General features: G+C 49.8%; 1 protein-coding gene across 1 annotated transcript in view; it reads left to right on the top strand.

Annotated features, from left to right (window-relative positions):
• Window positions 1-9770, top strand: part of L3MBTL4 (L3MBTL histone methyl-lysine binding protein 4) — a 244946-nt gene extending 235176 nt beyond the window's left edge. The window contains exons 14-15 of the mRNA XM_060170751.1: window positions 1964-2026; window positions 9262-9770. Coding sequence (XP_060026734.1) covers window positions 1964-2026; window positions 9262-9441 — 243 coding nt within the window. The 3' untranslated portion in view covers window positions 9442-9770. The remainder of the gene's footprint in view (window positions 1-1963; window positions 2027-9261) is intronic.
• The last annotated feature ends 8769 nt before the right edge of the window (window positions 9771-18539 follow it).

Raw genomic sequence — 18539 nt, 5'->3', positions numbered from 1 at the left:
CCAAGGTCAAGGCCGGCCACCCTGGGCTCCAGCAGGGCCGCCGTCACCTGAGGAAAGCAGCCGAGTCCACACAGCTGTCCTGGGTGGAGGCAAAGGACGGGGCGGCAGCTTCCTCCTCTGGGGACTCATGGAACCGTGTGAACGCTTCTCCACATTGACCACGACGTGAAGAAGGAAGCACGTGCTGAAGGGGAACGTGAGAGGGAACCCTTCCGTTACTGCTCTGCGGTCTAGTGAAGTTCACCACTTTACAGCGAGGCAATGGGCTTTCTACTGAAGCTCAAATAGAATTTATTCTCGGGACTGGCAGTACTGAATAATGATACCAAATCACGATCCGGGCCAGAAGGGTCTGCCTCAGTAGATTGCATGGAACTTGTTCTTTACTTTGGAAAAAGGCAGGTCGAATAGAATCAGAATCTCTTTCCAAAAAGACAGAGAATTTCAGACACGTGGTAACGAAACTGTCCGAGGAAGACAGCGAGGACCTGCCCCGCAGCGCAGCCCTGTGTACTCTTTGGTGTAGCACGTTATTTATCCCCACTTAAAATCCAATCTACCTCTGACACGGACAGTGCTTTCTTGGCTCACAATACTAAGAAGAGGGAACGTGATACTTTTTTTTAAATTTGTATTTGTTTGCCCAGACAGGACATTTTAACCTCTGAAAACCATCAGAGCAAGACTCAGCCCTGTTTTGAGAACAGAAGTTCCCGGAGCGTGTGTTTACGAGAGACTGTCTGTGGGGCGCGTCCCTGTCCCCGGGGGCCGGGCATCCGGGGGCCCTGGTGCTGGCATGGCTTCCCCAGGGGAGCCAGTGATTGAGAGGCACCAGCGTGTGTCTTTAGCTAATTCCTAGAGCCACTTTTCTATGTTCACTTCCCCTACTGTGACCCGCGGCCCCCTCCTGTGACAGAGCCATCCCAGAAGAGCCCTCCTTCAGCGCGGTGGCTCCTACCAGGCGGTGTCGCCTGCACCCTGACTCGTTTTTCGTTGTCACAATCGTGCGCGCTGGGGCTGCTCCCGGCACCTAGCGGGGATGTCGCCAAACACCCTGCGGTTCGCAGGGCAGCCCCACATTGAAGAAGGATCAGGCCCAGCGTTGGAGTTGCACTGGGCAGGAAACCTCCCCTTGAGCGTGTTGTCTCCGCCCCCAGCTGTTCCCTGTGACCCCACGTCAGGGTTTCACCTTCAGCACCTCCCGCCCCCAGCGCTGAGGCGGGGGGCGGGGAGGGCCTTGGCCCTGAGTGCGCATTAGAACCAACCCGGGAATCGAATCCGTGCCCAGCCCTCCACGGGATCCAGCTTGACTGATTCGGAATCTCTGCAGCATGAGCTGGGCCTGAGATCATCGTGTTTAAAGCTCTCCAGGGGGTCCCAGTGCATGTCCAGGGTGGAGAAGGGCTGCCCCCGGGGCACTCACTGGCCACGTGTGGCCTTGAGGAAGTTATTAAACCTCTTTGGGCTTCAGCTTCCTCATCATTTTTGTGGGAATTCCCTCCGCAGGGAGGTCCGAGTACCCATTGTTGGCCAGACGCTGGGGGAGGCCCTGGAGACTCGGGTACGGGAGACGGGACGGCCCAGGTCTGGAAAGGCAGACGGTGCCTGTCATCACTGCTGTGCGCAGGCCACTGCCTCCTGCCCTCCCTGACCCCCAGGCTGGACAGGAGGGTCAGACGATGGAAGGTTCCAGGATGCCAGGGCTCCACACAGATGGAGGCTGTTATTGGCACCATGGTGACTGTAACCCTATGTAGGTCAGCCTGGAAATGAGGCCAGAAAAGATAGTAGGAGCTGGTCTCATTTCCGAGCTGGCGAATGCTACTGGGGCTTGATAGCTACTGTTTAAATCCCAAGCGTTTGAGGGATGCAAAGTGTATTTTACTCAAATGTTGAATGACTACAACCCAAGGTATTATTTCCGGTGCACGTTCTGAATCAGGCTTTTCATCTCGCACTGTAGGTGGCTGAGTTCGTACAGTCTCTGCTGGGCTGCGAAGAGCATGCCAAGTGCTTCAAGAAAGAGGTAGGAAATGGAAAAATTACATATGTTTCTCTACGACTAGGCCCGGAAGTGCTTTGTTTCCGTTTACTTAAGTGTAAATAAAGGCAGTTTGGGGGAGGCAAGACAAAGAGGTCCAGGCAGGAGGGGGCCCAGCGGGGCAGCCTGTCTGGGTCGCTGACGTGAGCTGTGCTTTGTCGCTGGAGTCTGCAGCCTCATCTCTGCAGCCGCTTGTGACGTGTCTTGGGACACGTCACTCGGTTAATACCTGCAGCCACGCTGGGGCAGAGGGGACCTGCCACGGGCCTGCACCCAGGAAAAGAGGGGCTTGTCTGCTCCAAAGTGGAATTAGGACCGTCCTACCTGTCCTTGCCCTGCCCCTACTTAGGGGGACATGGAGAAACCACACAATCCTTGAAACTGTTGGTTTCCTCATCTGCCTCCGGGGTTGCTGGTGGGATCAGCACAGAGAAGGCTTAGTAAAGCTCCGTAAGCACTTACTGTTCCCATCATCACCATCACTGCTTTACTCTTAGGACTACCGGCTGTAAGGTCGGATCTTAACGGCACCGCGAAACAGAGGAAAGCTTCAAGTGAGCTGTATTAGGGAGCGCTCCTGGGCGAGGTTCACTGGTCCGAGGGAAAGGGGCCAGAGAAGTCGCACCCGAGCGAGGGTTGGGCAAGATTTTATAGGGGAAGAAGGGAAAGGGGTGTGGTGAATCCGGGAGGGCGCAGGGTATTCCTTATTTGGTGGTCTTTTCGGGTATCCTGGGGAACCGTTAGTCCCGCTCCTCGAAAGGCGGGAAGGCTGGGCCGGGTGCAAAGTCCCCAGGTCAGTTCCTGGAACTGGGTGGTCCGGAGAGTTTCGGTCTGATGCAACCCGTGAATCTGATTGTGTTCCCCTGCCTCAGGCCAGTTGGCCTTACATCCCGACATCTTTGGTGTAATGGGGCGGCGTTCTGATCTCTGGCTACTTCATGCTGAATGGGGGCGTCGAAAGGGGAGTCGGGTGACCAGAGGTCCGAGGCTTAGGGGAGACCAGTGGGGGGTTCTGTAGGAAGCAAGGTGTAAGGGCCGAGGAGCATTTGGGTTGTGGCCACCCGAGAGACTTCCTCCATGTGCCTGCGAAGGAACCTAAGAAAACAGGGAGCAAGCATGAACAAGATACAGATGAGAATTAAGGGGCCTAAGATTGGTGTTAGCCAGGTATAGAGGGTGGACCGCCACCAATCGGGAGTTGGGGAGGCGGACTGTTGGTGTTTGCGTTGGAGTTCTTCTCTTAAGCGATGGAGGGCTTTTACGTTGTCTTTGACGAGTCCCGTTTCATTGATGTAATAGCAGCGTTCCTCCTGTGGGAAGAGGCAGGTACCTCCTTTGTCGGCCGTCAGGAGATCCAGGGCTCGTCGATTTTGGAGGGCAACTCGGGCTACTGAGGTGATCTGGCGCTGGAGGGAGGTGATGGAGGCGGCAGAAGCCTCGATGCCTAGCTGGAGTTGCTGTTCTAGGTCACGGGATGTTGAGACACTGTGTGTTAGGGCTCCTCCCCCGATGCCCGCAGCAACGAGAGAGGAGGCGAGGGAGTTACCACCGTATAGGCTGCCCGTCGGCGTCCGTCAGGACAGAGTATTGAGCTGCCATCTATGAAGAGGGTGCGGTCCGGGTTTGAAAGAGGGGTATCAAAGAGTCCCTCTCTCGGCGGGCTGAGGGCCTCTACGAAGATAGGCAAGAGGGAGGCCGGGTTTAGGTGGGGGAGAGAGGTCGAGGGGGATAGCAGGGTTTTCAATGAACAGCAGGTGGAATTCCTGGATGCGGGAGGGGCCCAGGAGGGAGAGAGACTTGTGGCCTAGGAGGTCGACCAGCCGGTGGGAGGAAAACACAGTTAGTGGGTGGGCCAGAGTCAGTGTGAGTGTTTTGGTCAGTTCGGCTGCCGCTGCTAGGGCCCGAAGGCATGGTTGCCATCCCCGAATGGCTGGGTCTAGCTGTTTGGAGAGGTAAGCCACGGGGCGGTAGGAAGGCCCTACAGGCTGGGCAAGGAGTCCAGTGGCTATTCCGGCCCCGTTCATCCACAAAAAGGTGAAAAGGTCGGTTTGGGTTGGGCAGAGAAATGGGAGGAGAAGATAACAGAGCGTTATGGACAGTGAGAAAGGCCTGTCGAACAGCGGAAGGAGAGGTGAGGGGTCCTTTAGGGGTTTCTTTAGCGGCTAGATATAAGGGTTTAGCGAGGAGAGCAAGGTTAGGGATCCAGTGTCGGAAAAATCCTATAAGGCCCCAAAAGGAGAGAATTTGTTCCACTGTTTCCGGAGGCTGGAGTTCACGGATAATCCGGGTGCGGTCGGCTGTTAGACCTTTTGTGGTAGGGGTAAGGTGGAGCCCCAGGTAGGTTACAGAAGATACAGATAACTGAGCCTTGGCTGGGGAGACCCGATAACCGCGAAAGCCAAGGTAATTGAGGAGATCTGCAGTGTGTTGTCTTGAGAGGCTGAGAGACGGGCTACAAAGGACGAGGTCATCTACATATTGAAGGAGTGTGCTGGGGGTAAGGGAGTAGGAAGTGAGGTCCCCTGCCAGCGCCTGACCGAAGAGGTGAGGACTGTCGTGGAAGCCCTGGGGAGGAACTGTCCAGGTGAGCTGACTGGAAGTATGAGTATCCGGATCCGTCCAGGTAAAGGCGAAGAGGAAACAGGAGTCGGGATGAAGGGGGATAGTGAAAAAGGCATCTCTGAGATCCAGAACCGTAAAGTGGGTTGTGGATGGGGGGATATGGGAGAGCAAGGTGTATGGGATTGGTACTACTGGGTGGAGAGGAATTATGGCCTCATTGATTAGTCGGAGGTCCTGGACCAGGCGATAATCCCCAGAGGTCTTGCGGACAGGCAGGATGGGGGTGTTGCAGGGAGAGTCCGTGGGGATGAGGAGTCCCTGGTTTAGGAGTCTGGTGATATTAGGTTGTAGGCCCCTAAGGTGAGTCTCAGAGATGGGAAATTGGGGCCTTGATGGAAATTTGGAGGCGTCCTTTAGGCGGATGAGAATGGGGGAATGGTGTGTTGCTATTATGGGCTTAGAAGTATCCCAGACTTGGGGATTGATTGGGTTCGGTGTGATTGGAAGAGGGGGATAGGAGGGGGAGGGTTCTAGAGACAGGCCGAGAAGGGGAAGCAGGAGTTGGGAGGAGGGGACCTTAGGGTCAAGTCTAACCAGCTGGAGGGAGGCCCCTAAGTGGAAAAGGACATCTAGGCCTAGCAAGGGAACTGGGCAGGGTGGTATGACTAAGAAGGAATGAGTAAAAGGGAGTCCTTCGATATGACGTGGGAGTGGACCAGTCTGGAGTGGAGATGGTTTGCCATCAGTACCCATGACCGAGATCTGGGAAGGAGAAACTGGCCCGGAATAAGTAGGCAGGACCGAATAGGTAGCCCCCGTGTCCGCCAGAAATGAGATGGACTTACCCGCTACCTGTAGCGTTACCCTGGGCTCGGCGAGGGTGATGGGGGTCTTCGAGTCCGGGCGCCGTCAGTCGTCAGCCAATCCCAGCAGTTCGAGTGGTAATGCTGTTGGGTCGGCCTGCCCCCCGCGTGGAGATGCTGAGGGGCGGCCAGTCGTAGGGCAGTCACTCTTCCAGTGGCCTGTTAGCCCGCAGCTGGGACAGGGCTTAGAAGGAGGTCGGGGATTGGGACAGTGGCGAGCCCAGTGGCCTTCTTTTCCGCATTTGAAGCAGGCCCCTGGCGGGGTTGCCTTTTGCGGACCCCGTGGATGCTGTGATCCATGCGAGATGGCCGGCCTTAGGGCGGCTACAAGAGCTTGGGTTTGGAGGGCTACCTTCTAGCGCATCCGAGCCTGTCGGCTGGATTCTGCCAAATCCTCGCGGCCATTGTAGACTCTAAAGGCCATCGTTACCAGATCTCGAATAGGGGTTTGAGGGCCGTCTTCTGCCCCTTTTAATTTCTTTCGGATGTCCGGGGCTGATTGGGTGATAAAATGGGTGGCTAGGACCGCTGCCCCTGCCGGGGTGTCGGGATCCAGCCGGGTGTAGAGAGTTAAGGCCTCTGTAAGGCGATTGAGAAAGATAGCTGGATTTTCGTTAGGTTCTTAGGTTATCTCTTTTGGTTTTTCAAAATTGACTATGAGCGGCAGCCTGCATGCCAGCCAGGAGGCATTGGAGCATGAGGTCGCGTTTACGATGGCCATCTTGGCCATCCTGATAAGTCCAGCCTGGATCGGTACCAGGTACGGCAGTCGCTCTGACAGGCATGGAGTTGTTGGTAAGGTGAACCTGATCTGCATGGTTTCGGGCAGCAGTTTGAATTCTTTCCCTCTCGTCAGGGGTCAGATAGAAGATAGGATCACAAAGATATCGTGCCAGGTTAGATCGTAAGCTTGAGAGAGGTAGCGAAATTCTTTGAGGTAGCGGGAAGAGTTGGCAGAAAAGGAGCCTAATCGCTTTTCTATTTGAGAGAGATCTTGGAGGGAAAAGGGAACATGAACTCTAACTAATCCTTCCGCTCCTGCTACCTCCCTCAGAGGGCAGAGGAGATTTGGATCGTGGGAGTCGTGAGAGCGTGTATGTGCACTAACTGGCGAAGCAAGGGGCGTGGGAGGAGAAAACGTCGAGGGAGGCGGGGGAACGGTTGGAGGGGCCAGAGCGGGTTCGGGAGGAGGAGGGACCGCTTCAGGGTAGGGTGGAGGTTGGAGAGGAGTTCTGGAGGGGGGAGAGGCGAGAGATTCGGGTGGGTCGGCTAGTGGAGAGGGATCATCATCAAAGGAAATTAGGGGCTTGGATGTAGGAGATGTAGAAGGAAGGGCAGGAGCGTAAATACCAGAAGGCCTGAACACTGGGGACCTCGGACCATTTGCCCGTCCTGCGGCAGTAATTATCTAGATCACGGAGGATGTTACAATCGAAAGTCCCTTCAGGATTGTCTAGAGGATATTGTGGCTAGGCCACAGTGGAATAGAAAATAAGCCGTCGGCAACGGAGATCTTGGGAGAAGCCGAGGGCTGTAAAATTGGCTAGGAGACACCCCAGGGGCGTCTTAGCATCTGGTTTCGATTGTGAGGTTCCCATGACCCCCAGTCTGTCCGTGAGTGAATGGAGAGGGAGAGAGGCGTCCCTGGTCTCATTCTCCAATTCACAGCAGGTCGGAGGGTGGTCAGGCGATTGGGACGTCTCCACAGTTGCCCGAGGCCCGGCGGGTCGGAGAGCGGTCAGGCAATTGGGACGTCTCCACAGTTGCCCGAGGCCCGGCAGGTCGCAGGGCGGTCAGGCAATTGGGACGTCTCCACAGTTGCCCGAGGCCCGGAGAGAGGACGGAGGAGTCCCTGACGCGGCCGCGATTAGGGACAGGGAGTCCGGTGGGCAGCGGCTCTGGGGGTCGGAGGGAACAAGGGAGGGGGACTTACCCCATTTTCTGCCGGATCGGGTGGATGAGTAGAGGTTCCCTGGTTGTCTCCTGGGGGAGGAGCGGCCTGCGCGGTAACCTGCGGGGCTTGGTACCCCTCCCGGGTTTCGGCACCAAATGTAAGGTCGGATCTTAACAAACGGCACCGCGAAACAGAGGAAAGCTTCAAGTGAGCTGTATTAGGGAGCGCTCCCGGGCGAGGTTCACTGGTCCGAGAGAAAGGGGCCAGAGAAGTCGCACCCGAGCGAGGGTTGGGCAAGATTTTATAGGGGAAGAAGGGAAAGGGGTGTGGTGAATCCGGGAGGGCGCAGGGTATTCCTTATTTGGTGGTCTTTTCGGGTATCCTGGGGGACCGTTAATCCCGCCCCTCGAAAGGCGGGAAGGCTGGGCCGGGTTCAAAGTCCCCAGGTCAGTTCCTGGAACTGGGTGGTCCGGAAAGTCTCCAGGTCAGTTTCTGGAACTGGGTGGTCCGTAGAGTTTTGGTCTGATGCAACCTGTGAATCTGATTGTGTTCCCCTGCCTCGGGCCAGTTGGCCTTGCACCGGGCACTTGGCCCGCGAGTCTTGCCTGAAGTTCTGAAGCTTGGGGTGTGGCCGTAGGGCGGTGCTCTCCACCACTGTGGGAATGTGCTCGTTACCCCATGGGAAGGGTATTCCACTCTCTAGATGGACAATTCTTCATTAGACAATATATTAGACATGGAAGCTTTTAAAACTCTCAACACCCCACGGGGGGTCCCCAGGGACCCCTCCTTCCTCAGGGAGACACTGACACCATGGTTTGTATTGTTAACTAAAAAGGATTAGAACCACAGGGCTGGGTTCATGGAAGGATGTCACCCTAGCAAACTTCATTCTGTCCTCTTGGTTCTGGAACCTGGACTCCTTCTGAGCCCATCTGTGAAAACAGCGTGACTGTGGGACAGGCCACAGTCGCCGGGACTCAAACTCTGAGACCACGCTGGGGCTTCTAGAAACCAGAAAAACGGCCTGCACGGTGGCACTGGCCATCACGTGACCTCAGGAAAGCCATGACATTTCAGACCACAGTATGTTGTAAAAAAGTTAATAAACAAAGCATTCATTTTGAATGTACTTCGGCTTATAATGGTGTTTGGCATAGGAGTCATTTTAAATACAGGAGGGTTAAAAGGAGAAAACAAAAACCAAACCAAGCCACTGGCCGAAACCCCTTCACATTTGGTATAAAGACTTCAAGTATTTTAACTCTGTGTATGTTTACAGTGGTCGTGCACATTTAATTTTACAAATTAAAACAGATCTTTCTGTATCATCAGATCATGTTTCGTTGCTTAACAATCCATGAAAATTTTCCCAAATCATTAACTATTTCATTGTAACATGAATTTTGGTGACTGCCTGGTCCCTCATCCTAGGTAACACTGTAATTTATTTCCTTCTGCTGTTTCTGGAGTGCCCGGGTGTTTGCAGTGCTGCACTGTTATAAATAACACCATCGCGTGCTCCTTGTTCATTGTTCTCATGGGAAACATTCCTGGAGATTTCACTTGGTAGATGAAAGTGGGTTATTGTTAAGGCCCTTTATACAAATTCAGTCCAAAATTTTAAAAACGTAACAATAGAAATTCAGCCTAGGGACAGTTCATGTACACTGAATTCACATTTAACAGAATGAACCCCTCTTTGATTTAACTTAGCTTCAGCATTCTGGGGAAAACAGAATTGATGGTGGTCGGACTAAGATGCCGTCGTGGTCTGTGGTCCCCAAGCTCTGGTAGGCCACTGCGTCCCCATCACACAGCTCAGCACCCAGGGGCCCCTGGAGGGCAACCAGACTTGAACAGCAGGATATGTTTATTTGTGCTGATTTATTGATCTACAGCAGATTGATGGCAAAGCCTTCCTGCTCCTGACACAGAAGGACATTGTCCAGGTGATGAAGATCAAACTGGGTCCAGCCCTGAAGATTTATAACTCCATCCTCATGTTCAGAAGCTCCCAGGACCTCGCCGGGGAAGGTGCTGTCTCGGGCCAGGAAGGCAGGGGGAAAGCCTGCACCTGATGGGCTGCGGCCACCACGCCTTGTTCTCTCAGCAGGAGCGCCAGCCACATGAACTTGATTTCGGTGTGCCCGTGGTCACGTCCAGGTGATCTGGACCTTGTAAAGTGGCTGCGGTTTTTATGTCTGCAGGGTTTGCTGGCTGGTCCGGCACCAGTGACGCAGAGGCCCAGGCACATGCAGGCTTCTGACCGGCCTAATCTCGGCTCTGACGTGCTGCAGCGACCAGACCAGAGCAGCCCGCGCGCACCTTTATCCTTCTCCCTCGCCCTGGAGGAGGTCACTTCCCATTTGCAAGGATGCAACTCTCCAGTGGTAGAGTATCAGGAAAACGGTTTTCACACACACATTGTTGTTCTGTTTTCACCAGAACGGCTTCTGAGCTGGGCTGCGATTTGCCCTCCGGGTGCAGTGAGTCTAAGAGATAGAGGCCTGGTGCTTTAAACAGACTCCTGTGAGATTTGTGTACTTTACTCAGGAAAGCATGGATCGTTAAAAAAATTAGTAATAAGCACATGTTTTCATGATCCATTAATTCTCCTTTGTGTTCCACAAACCGTTTCTCAGTTGTGCTGCCAGGGTCTCCCGAGTGTGCCCAGCCAGCCGGGCACCTGGCAGAAGCTGGCAGGACCCTCCTGAGGACCCTCCACCTGCAGTGTCCCCGCAGGGACCCGTGTCCTCACACAGACACACCTCCCTCCCCCCCCCAACCTCCGACGTCTTCACAGCTTCTGCTCTAAGGGTCGCCTCAGGGGGGCTGACTTGTCCTGCAGGCAGTCTGCGTGTGTGCCACGAGCCGTGTTACATGGGGGCCCTGGGTACATCTTTACAGAGACGCTCCATTTAAAGGGAAGATTTCTAAAGTGGGGAGCTGGGTGTCTAGGATATGCTCAAACAATTCTTATTTGTTCTCAGCCCTTATTTGTTTTGTGTAAGTGACTACATTTGCGGCTGAAGTTACGTGGAGTCAGCCTCACGGTATGGGAGCTCCATCTTTTTGGTTGGTTTTTTTTGGGTGGCAGGGGTTGTGTTTTTTTTGCAGGTGGGAGAGAAAAGAAAAAAAAGAGAGTCAGACCTACAGTACCTATTTGCTTCAGTTAAGACTCTTACGGTTTAAGAAAGTTGCTTGGAGAGTTTATCAAACTTCAAGTCACCGAAGGAAAAAAAATTCTTCTCTAAGAGGTATACTTATATTTCATTCTTTAGATCCTCACCTTAACTAAATGGAATTTTAATGTATTATTGGTTAATGTGCATTTTTCTTTCTGTGATGTTTTATTTGTTGTTTGGGTTTTGTTTTGTTTTTTTTTGACTGCCACGTACAATTAAAATTCCTGCTTCTATGTTAAAATTTTAATATATTTTAAATGATGATAAACAGATAAAATAAGACCTCCACCTCACTGCTTTTATGAATATGTTGTAATAGCCTGGAGGTTGTCTTCCCAGCTGGGAAGGAACAGAGGCAGTGGCCCTGCACCCGTCGGCCGGTAGAGAAATCGGCCGCTTCTGAACACTTTTGGAGTATGTTTTCTCAGGGAAGTAAATTTAGGTATTAATGATTGAGTGTTTTAAGTCTGAGGTTTTTTTAATTAAACAGAACCTCAAAATTGCTCATTTATGTAGGCTCCATGGAAGACATGAGATTTGTGGTTTGTATATTTAATACATGTCATTTTAAGAGAAGGATCTAGAACAGGACAGATAATTCCAAGCCAGATTAGGGTTGAACTGTTGTGTCCCTAGAAGACAGTATGATCGGACAGAAAGAGCTTGATCCAGGAGTGTAGCCGCCTGCTGCAGCACATCCCCACTTTGTCATCCAAGTGCCTCGACCTTGACATTCAAATGGCCCCACCAGTGTGAACAGTACCCATCACCAGGGCAGCTGCCTGAGCCAGGAGACTAGAATCCTCTGACTCTTTGTCAGCTTCTGGGCTCTAATTCTTCTTTTACCAACACGGCATCACTGGACGTGGACATGGGCAGCGAGGTGTGCAGTCGGCAGCCAGCACTGGGGCTCTCACGCGCCCCCCTTCCCCTCAAGCACAGCTCTGTTCTCTCTCTCTCGTCTCACACACACATAGTCTGAGCTGGACCAAGACTGAACCCCCTCCTCGTCTCCACACTCACCCCTCTTTTGGGCCTCCCCTTTTGCATCTGCTGACCCCTCCGCTGAGGTGTCCCCTCCCCCGTCCTCCAGAGGTTTCCTTAACGCCTTAGCTCCTGGGTTCCCGCAGCAGCCGTGCCTCCCATCCTATGCTCCTCAGTCTTTATTATTACTTGCTTGTCTCTCCCCACTAGTCTAGGGTCTGTGAGGACCAAGACCGTGGCCTCTTCCTTTTCACTTCTTCCTGGCATCTGGCTTAGTATTTGGCACGTAATGGGCACACAGCAAGTCATTTGTTGCATCAATGAACGAAGCAAAGCAATCAAACTCAAATCTAGATTCCAGCTCTGTGACCTCCTAAATAGTTGTAACGTTTCCATAAAATGAGAAGATAATACCTACCCCCGAGGGGTTTTTTCATTTGATTTTGAGGATGTGTGCATGTGTGACTGCAACTGACACAACACACAAATAAGGTGCCTGACACCTAACAGTAGCCACTAAATAGGGGTCAGGAAAGTAACAGCAACAGCGATCCATTTTTTTAAATAATCTTGTAGGAATCTCCCGCGTACATATCCAAATTTGCATCAAGCCTGACCCCAAGGGGCCCGCTCTTCTTAGTGTGGCTACGTGTTAGGGGCCCAGGAGCACGTGGGGCGGGCCCTGGGATGCTCCTAAGGGCCCTTGATCGGCCCGGACTCCAGGCTACCACACCCAGAAGCGGCGCCAGCCAGCTCCCTCCCCGCGCCCCACGCTCTCCAGAAAGGCTTGGATCATTAGGAGTGGGTATCCTTCGCTCTGCCAGGAGGGCCCCCGCCACGCTCAGCAGTCAGGAAGCATCCCAAAGTGCCCAGATGGTGTGAAGGCCTCCACTGCCCCTGGGTACCAGCCTCAGCCCTTACTCCCTGTTTCTTTTCCTGAGTCCCACCCGAAACATGAGTGAGTCAGGGACAAAGGGAAAAAAAATGCCATCAGGGCATCAAGAAATACAACTTCTAGGATATTGGAAAGAGTTCCCCCAAAGGACCATTCATACAACATATCATGATGCTGGAAATGAGATCATTAGCAAGAATCCTAAGGGAGCTAGGATGTCTGCGACTGTAGACTTTAAACGCCTGTAATTTCAGGTAATTTTTGCAAAACTAAATTTCTGTCACTTCTAACAACCTGCAGACATTCTATGAAAAATCTATCCTTAATCAGCTCTGAACCCCCCTTTCCTCCCGCTGTAATTAGATGCTAACCTTGTATAACCCACATTCTAAACAGATCGCAAGAGTGACAGCGCAGGAAATTGACTCCTTGTTAGCACAGGGCTCTGGCCTGTGACATCTTCCCCTGGCTGACCGCTGACTCTCAGACATCCGTGGGATTTCTTGGTTGAGCCTGTTGTGTCTGTGGAATCTCCATCTGCCGAGGGAGGGCTGGAGGCAGGGAATTAAAGGGGAAGGTACTAGGGCTTTGGAGTCAAGCCCAGGCTTGAATCCTGAGTCCTATGTCTAACCAGGTGCCTGATCTGGAAGCGTTTCTTAACCACCCAGCAAATGACCAACTTGCCACCTTCACTCCTTCCTTTTGAAATAATTTTGATTGCATTACATTTTGCTCCATCCTGAAGAATATTCAGTTTATCTTTCCAACTCCCAGGGCATAAAAATATATTCCTGAATATGAAGTGTTCCTGTGAATACATTCTTAATATTCAAGAATATATTTGTCATGAATATATTTTCTTATAAATAAATTCTTCTTAAAAACGTATTCTGCTTATAAATATATTCATGAAGAATCTATTTGTTAATAGATTTTTGAATATTCAGAATCTTTATAAATATATTCTTCCTATGAATAAATATATTAGTGAATAATATATTCATAAGAAGTCTGTCTTCAAAAATATATCCTTGTTATACTCTCTGTCTCCATCTCTCTCTGCCCTTCAGTTTCTAGCTGCGGCAGGGAGCTGGTACAGGCCAACTCCTTAAAATGCTGCCGGGGGCTTCCCTGGTGGCGCAGTGGTTAAGAATCCACCTGCCAGTGCAGGGGACACGGGTTCGAGCCCTGGTCTGGGAAGATCCCACATGCCGCGGAGGAACTAAGCCCATGAGCCACAACTACTGAGCCTGCGCTCTACAGCCTGTGAACCACAACTACTGAGCCCGCGAGCCACAACTACTGAAGCCCGTGCGCCTAGAGCCCGCGCTCTGCAACAAGAGAAGCCACCGCAATGAGAAGCCCGCGCACCACAACAAAGAGTAGCCCCTGCTCGCCACAGCTAGAGAAAGCACGTGCTCAGCAATGAAGACCAAATGCAGCCAAAAATAAATAAATAAAATAAATTAACTTTTAAAAAATGCTGCTGGGGAGACAGAGTGAAAACTGTGTAAATCTAATTCAACCATTGGTGAGCCATTTAATGAAGTGGTGATCACAACTTGATTTCTCAGTGAGGTTTTCTGCTTCCAAGTCTTTGCCCCATATATCCCTTTGGACAGATGATGGATGTTGAATCCAGTGATAACAAAACACAGCCTAGCCGCCCCTGGATGGATATCTGGATGCCCGGGCTGAGGCTGGGAGGCACAGGGGAGCCCTTAAAGGCAGAAGTGAAGACTCAGTTCCTTAACGGTGAGCCCAGAGGGCTACGGGCATGTTGACAGCATGCGTCATCCCTCCCATGCGGCCTCAGAACCTTTAGGGGCAAAGCTGCGGTATCCACATCACTGTCTGCTGATGGTGGCCAAAGGAGTGGCACTGAGATGGAAGAAATTCAGGGAAAAGGGATATGGGGTAAAAACAAAACAAAACAAAACAAAGAACCACCATTAAAATGGGAATGGAAAGCCAAAGGTTGGAGAAATGAGACTGAGTTTAAAATATTGAGAGTTTTTCTCCAAACTGTTCTGCTTCATGGCAATCAGGCTTAGTTGTTTCATGCAATTTTGCCTACAAGACAACATCCATCCATTTCCCCATTCACTTTGGTTTGAATTCAGATCGTGTTCCCTTTGATTGCAGAATCTATGCATCAAGGCAAATCAATTCATGACATACACAAAGTGGTGAGAAATCCCAGGTTGAACCCAGAATGTTCCCCCAATGGCTTTTTCACAATCCTTGAACTGCAACTGATAGCAATTGTGTTAAATACGCATGAGGACTGTTTGGAAATACAGGGCCAGTATTTTACTGTGGAATGCTGGGGGCTGAAAGATCTTTTAGTAGGAAAAAAATATCAAGAACTACGGGCAAATATTAGCTCAGCTTCATTTTTTAAAAAATAAAGAAACAGAAAGTGTGTTTACAGGATTTGTTTCCCTGAGATGAAAGAATTGCTTCACCACCTTGTTGTGAGAAAGGTCAGGTGTGAGTGACATGTGCTTCCACCAATGCAGTTGTTCATCCATAATCTGCACTTGGGACCCGCGTGAACACTGTGCTTCAGGCGCCAGCCAAGGTTTTGTTTTGTTTTGTTTTTTTCCCAAGAAGAAGCAATTCGAGTATCATTTGACCCGGCCTCTCCAAAAGAGAGTCAAGCCAATCAAAAAATGGTTAACTAAAGGAAGATCACTCAGACAGGTTACTTGGTGTTGGTGATTGAATTTTCCTATTTCATTTTTCAACCAATTTGCAAAGTTTGCCTCTGGAACAGCCAGCTTACTTTTTTTGTTTCCTTTTCATTTTCTCCTTAAGAATAGATTTGTTTTTTATGAACCCTATCAGTTTGAAACTTGAGGTTGTCCTTCCTGGGTTTTCAGAGAGATTTACCCCCGTGCCTTTGAAAGTTAAGTAGAAGAGTAGAAGGAAATTATCCCAGACACACATCTTATGTTGATTCAGAATATTTTCTTCAAATGAATCAACAAATGCATCTGAACAGAGGTCCTTATCTTCGTCCATTGTGGAAATTATTACATTCATTCATTCAACACATATTTACTGAGAGCCCACTACGTGCCAGGTGTTATGAACACTGGGAATGTATCTGCAGACAAATAAATAAAAATCTCTCCTTTCGTGGAGCTTAAATTCAAGTGGGTAGAGATGGACAATAAACCATAAGCATAAAAATATGAATAGGAGGGAGGAAAAGGAGAAAAGTCTAGGGTCTCGTGTAGTGGAAATACGACCTTGCTGGTCCTCAGATCTCAAGGACACACCATCAGGTGGCACCGCTGGGTGGAGTCCCCTGGCACTCAGGTCCACATAGGATTCACACGACACACACCTGTGCAGCCCCAGGCGTTGCCCCTACTCTTCCTAGGCCTTTCTTCTTGCTCTGCCATAGTAAACAGCAGAGAACTCCTCACACCTTCCCACGGGACCTAGAACAATCTTCCACCAGAGGTACCGCCCACACACATTGCTGACTGACTGGGTCAAGGGTGGGAATATTATTTGGACTGCCAGCTTGATGTTAGCAATTAAGTAATCTGTTACCTGGAAATTCCTGGACCTTTTTCCCTCCAGATTCTAAGCAGCAATTAACAAGAAGTAATCAGAGATACTCGTAATGTGATTAAGTAAAACTGTCATCAGGCAGGTAATTTTAAGTACAGCCATGCTTTAAATACAGACTCATTAATTTTAGCTCAGTGGTGTTCTAATATTTATTATGCATACAGAAGAATTTTAAATGTGAATATGTTTTCACATTGCTATGCTCGGTAGTCCTGCCACCCCCCGCAAAAAAAAAAAAAAATTATCCAACTAATAATTCCCTCCCAGAGGGAAGCTAAAGGTTAATAATGTGATTGTCGAGTGCAACGCTGAACTAAAAAGGATAACATCTTGATGAAATGGGTCTGATAAGAAGGTGGAAGGGCTTGACCTTTTATGTGAGTCACAACACTCCCAAAGTAGGTCCTAAGTCACAATTGGTTTCAATGCCCCCATTTTTCAAATTAATCATTTGGGTGCATGTTAATGTGAAAACTGATTAGCCTTAGAGGATGTGCAATTTTAGGAAAAGCAATAGTTAGTTCATGCCAGGCAAGTTCTCTTAACCTGAAAAGTCTATAACAGTGTGTAACAGTGATCTGAGTTGGAATCATGAACTTTCAGAGAAAAGACCTGTTTTTCCATGTCTGGTAGCTGTTTGACACCGGAAGAGTCCTTTAGAACTTGTGAGCACTCTCAGCTGACCTGGGCTGCAGAAACTCATTTCACAATTCCGTCTGCATTCTGTGCAGACAGAAGGAAATACCTTCAGGAGGAAACAATAAAGAAATAACTCACTGATTTCAAAACCTCAAGCTCAAAGTTCCGTACTCCATTTTTTACTGGTATTAAACTGGTAACAAGTATTTGCTTCCACAAGTCTGTTTAGCCCCTATTTTCCATTTCTCTGGAGACAATAACTCATCACACACACCCATCCTCAGAAGCAACTACATCGCTTTCTCGACTTCAATGAGGATCTGAAAATAAAGTAATAGATGAATGGAACGTGACAGAACAGTTGGGTCATGTGACTACACTCTCCTTCATTATCCCATTTCCAAAACTGCCTAGTAAAGCAATTATCCAATCTGCTTCACAGGCTCATTCAGGAGCCCTTAGGGAAAAAAGATGATGTGCTGTAGAATTCTCCACCCCATTCAGTGCTTGCCCAGAGTCTTACCCACGCCGGGTCAATAGAATTTAATATTTAACAACCGGATGGTGTTGAAGAGGCATTTGAGAAATATTAAGTAAAGTAGAAATAAAGAAAGATGGACTTTTTCAGATATTGCTTCGATTATTCAAACTTCAGCTTAAGATGTAAAAAAGCTAGTTCTCCAGTCCCTGTGAAATCATCTTTCATATACTGTTGAAGATCCTAATGAAATCACCCTTAGTCTTCTCTTTTCTGGATTAAATCCCCCTACTTTTAGTCTCTTCATCGATTAACTTTGCAATGTTCAAATGCCTGTGCTGCTAATTCTGCTTTTTTCTAATCTTCGTCCCTGCGTACCTTCACTGCTGTTAGCCTCATTAGAAAGCCCTTCCCTTCGTGACCTCTGCATAGTCCTTGAGAAGCCAGCTCTTGTCACTCTGACCTGTGGCCTGTTTCTGCTAAAAGTTAGTGGTGCCACAGGTCTATTCACCCTCCTCCCTGTCAACTCTCAAAACAGTGTGACCTGTGGGGCACAAGGTTGGAAACAGCCCGGAAAGCCATGGAGTCATGCAGCCATGAGATGAATCCCGGAACGAGCATGGGAGGCCTGCCATCCTGGAGGAGAATTCCCACGGATGGTCATTTTGCTAATGGTTTGTAAAATGTTACACAGAACAAGCACCTAAGGAAGAGGCGTCAGGCAAATTAGAATCCGGTTTTCAGGCTTAAGGATGTCACCTGAGCACTTCTACTGTGTTCCCTGTAGCTCCTGTCCCATGTGGTAGCTGTTGGGTTTGCAGGCTTTTCTGTCTGGCCCATTGCGTTTGGTTTCTGCCCAATCTGAATTTCTTTCTCATGGGGAATTTGTATGGCCTGGTTTAAGCAACTCTGATGCTTCCTCGTATTCCCTGCAGCACTTTGCTCAGGGCTGAGACTGTGGTCACGTAATATATTTCTCAGTTACATGAAGTTGGTTGTATAGAGGATTAGAACATTTTTATGAAGACCTCACTTTCTGAAGACATAACTTGCTTTGAATAAAGCTAACCCATTTTGGCCAAGTTCTGGTTCTGTCTTCCATCAGTATTTATGTCCTGCCAATGGATCCAAGCCGTGATTGTGGTAACATTGATGCGGCCACGATCAGTGTGATCAGTGTGGCCCAATGCAAACCAAGCACCGTCCTCACTTGGATGAGTATGTCAGCAAAGAGGGAAGTCCTGCCTTGGCCGGGAGAAGAGAAACAAGTTTATAAAAACAACTCTTGGAAAGACTAGGCAAAGCATTACCTAATAGTTAATTTAATCACTCACTCTTTCATTCATTATACATTTTTTGAGCATCTACTTAAGTCAGACACAGTGCTTATCACATAGGCACCAGTAA

The sequence above is a fragment of the Lagenorhynchus albirostris genome, chromosome 14 (genome assembly GCF_949774975.1).
Source record: "Lagenorhynchus albirostris chromosome 14, mLagAlb1.1, whole genome shotgun sequence".
Lineage (NCBI taxonomy): Eukaryota > Metazoa > Chordata > Mammalia > Artiodactyla > Delphinidae > Lagenorhynchus > Lagenorhynchus albirostris.
This window is presented reverse-complemented; position numbering and strand designations above follow the sequence as displayed.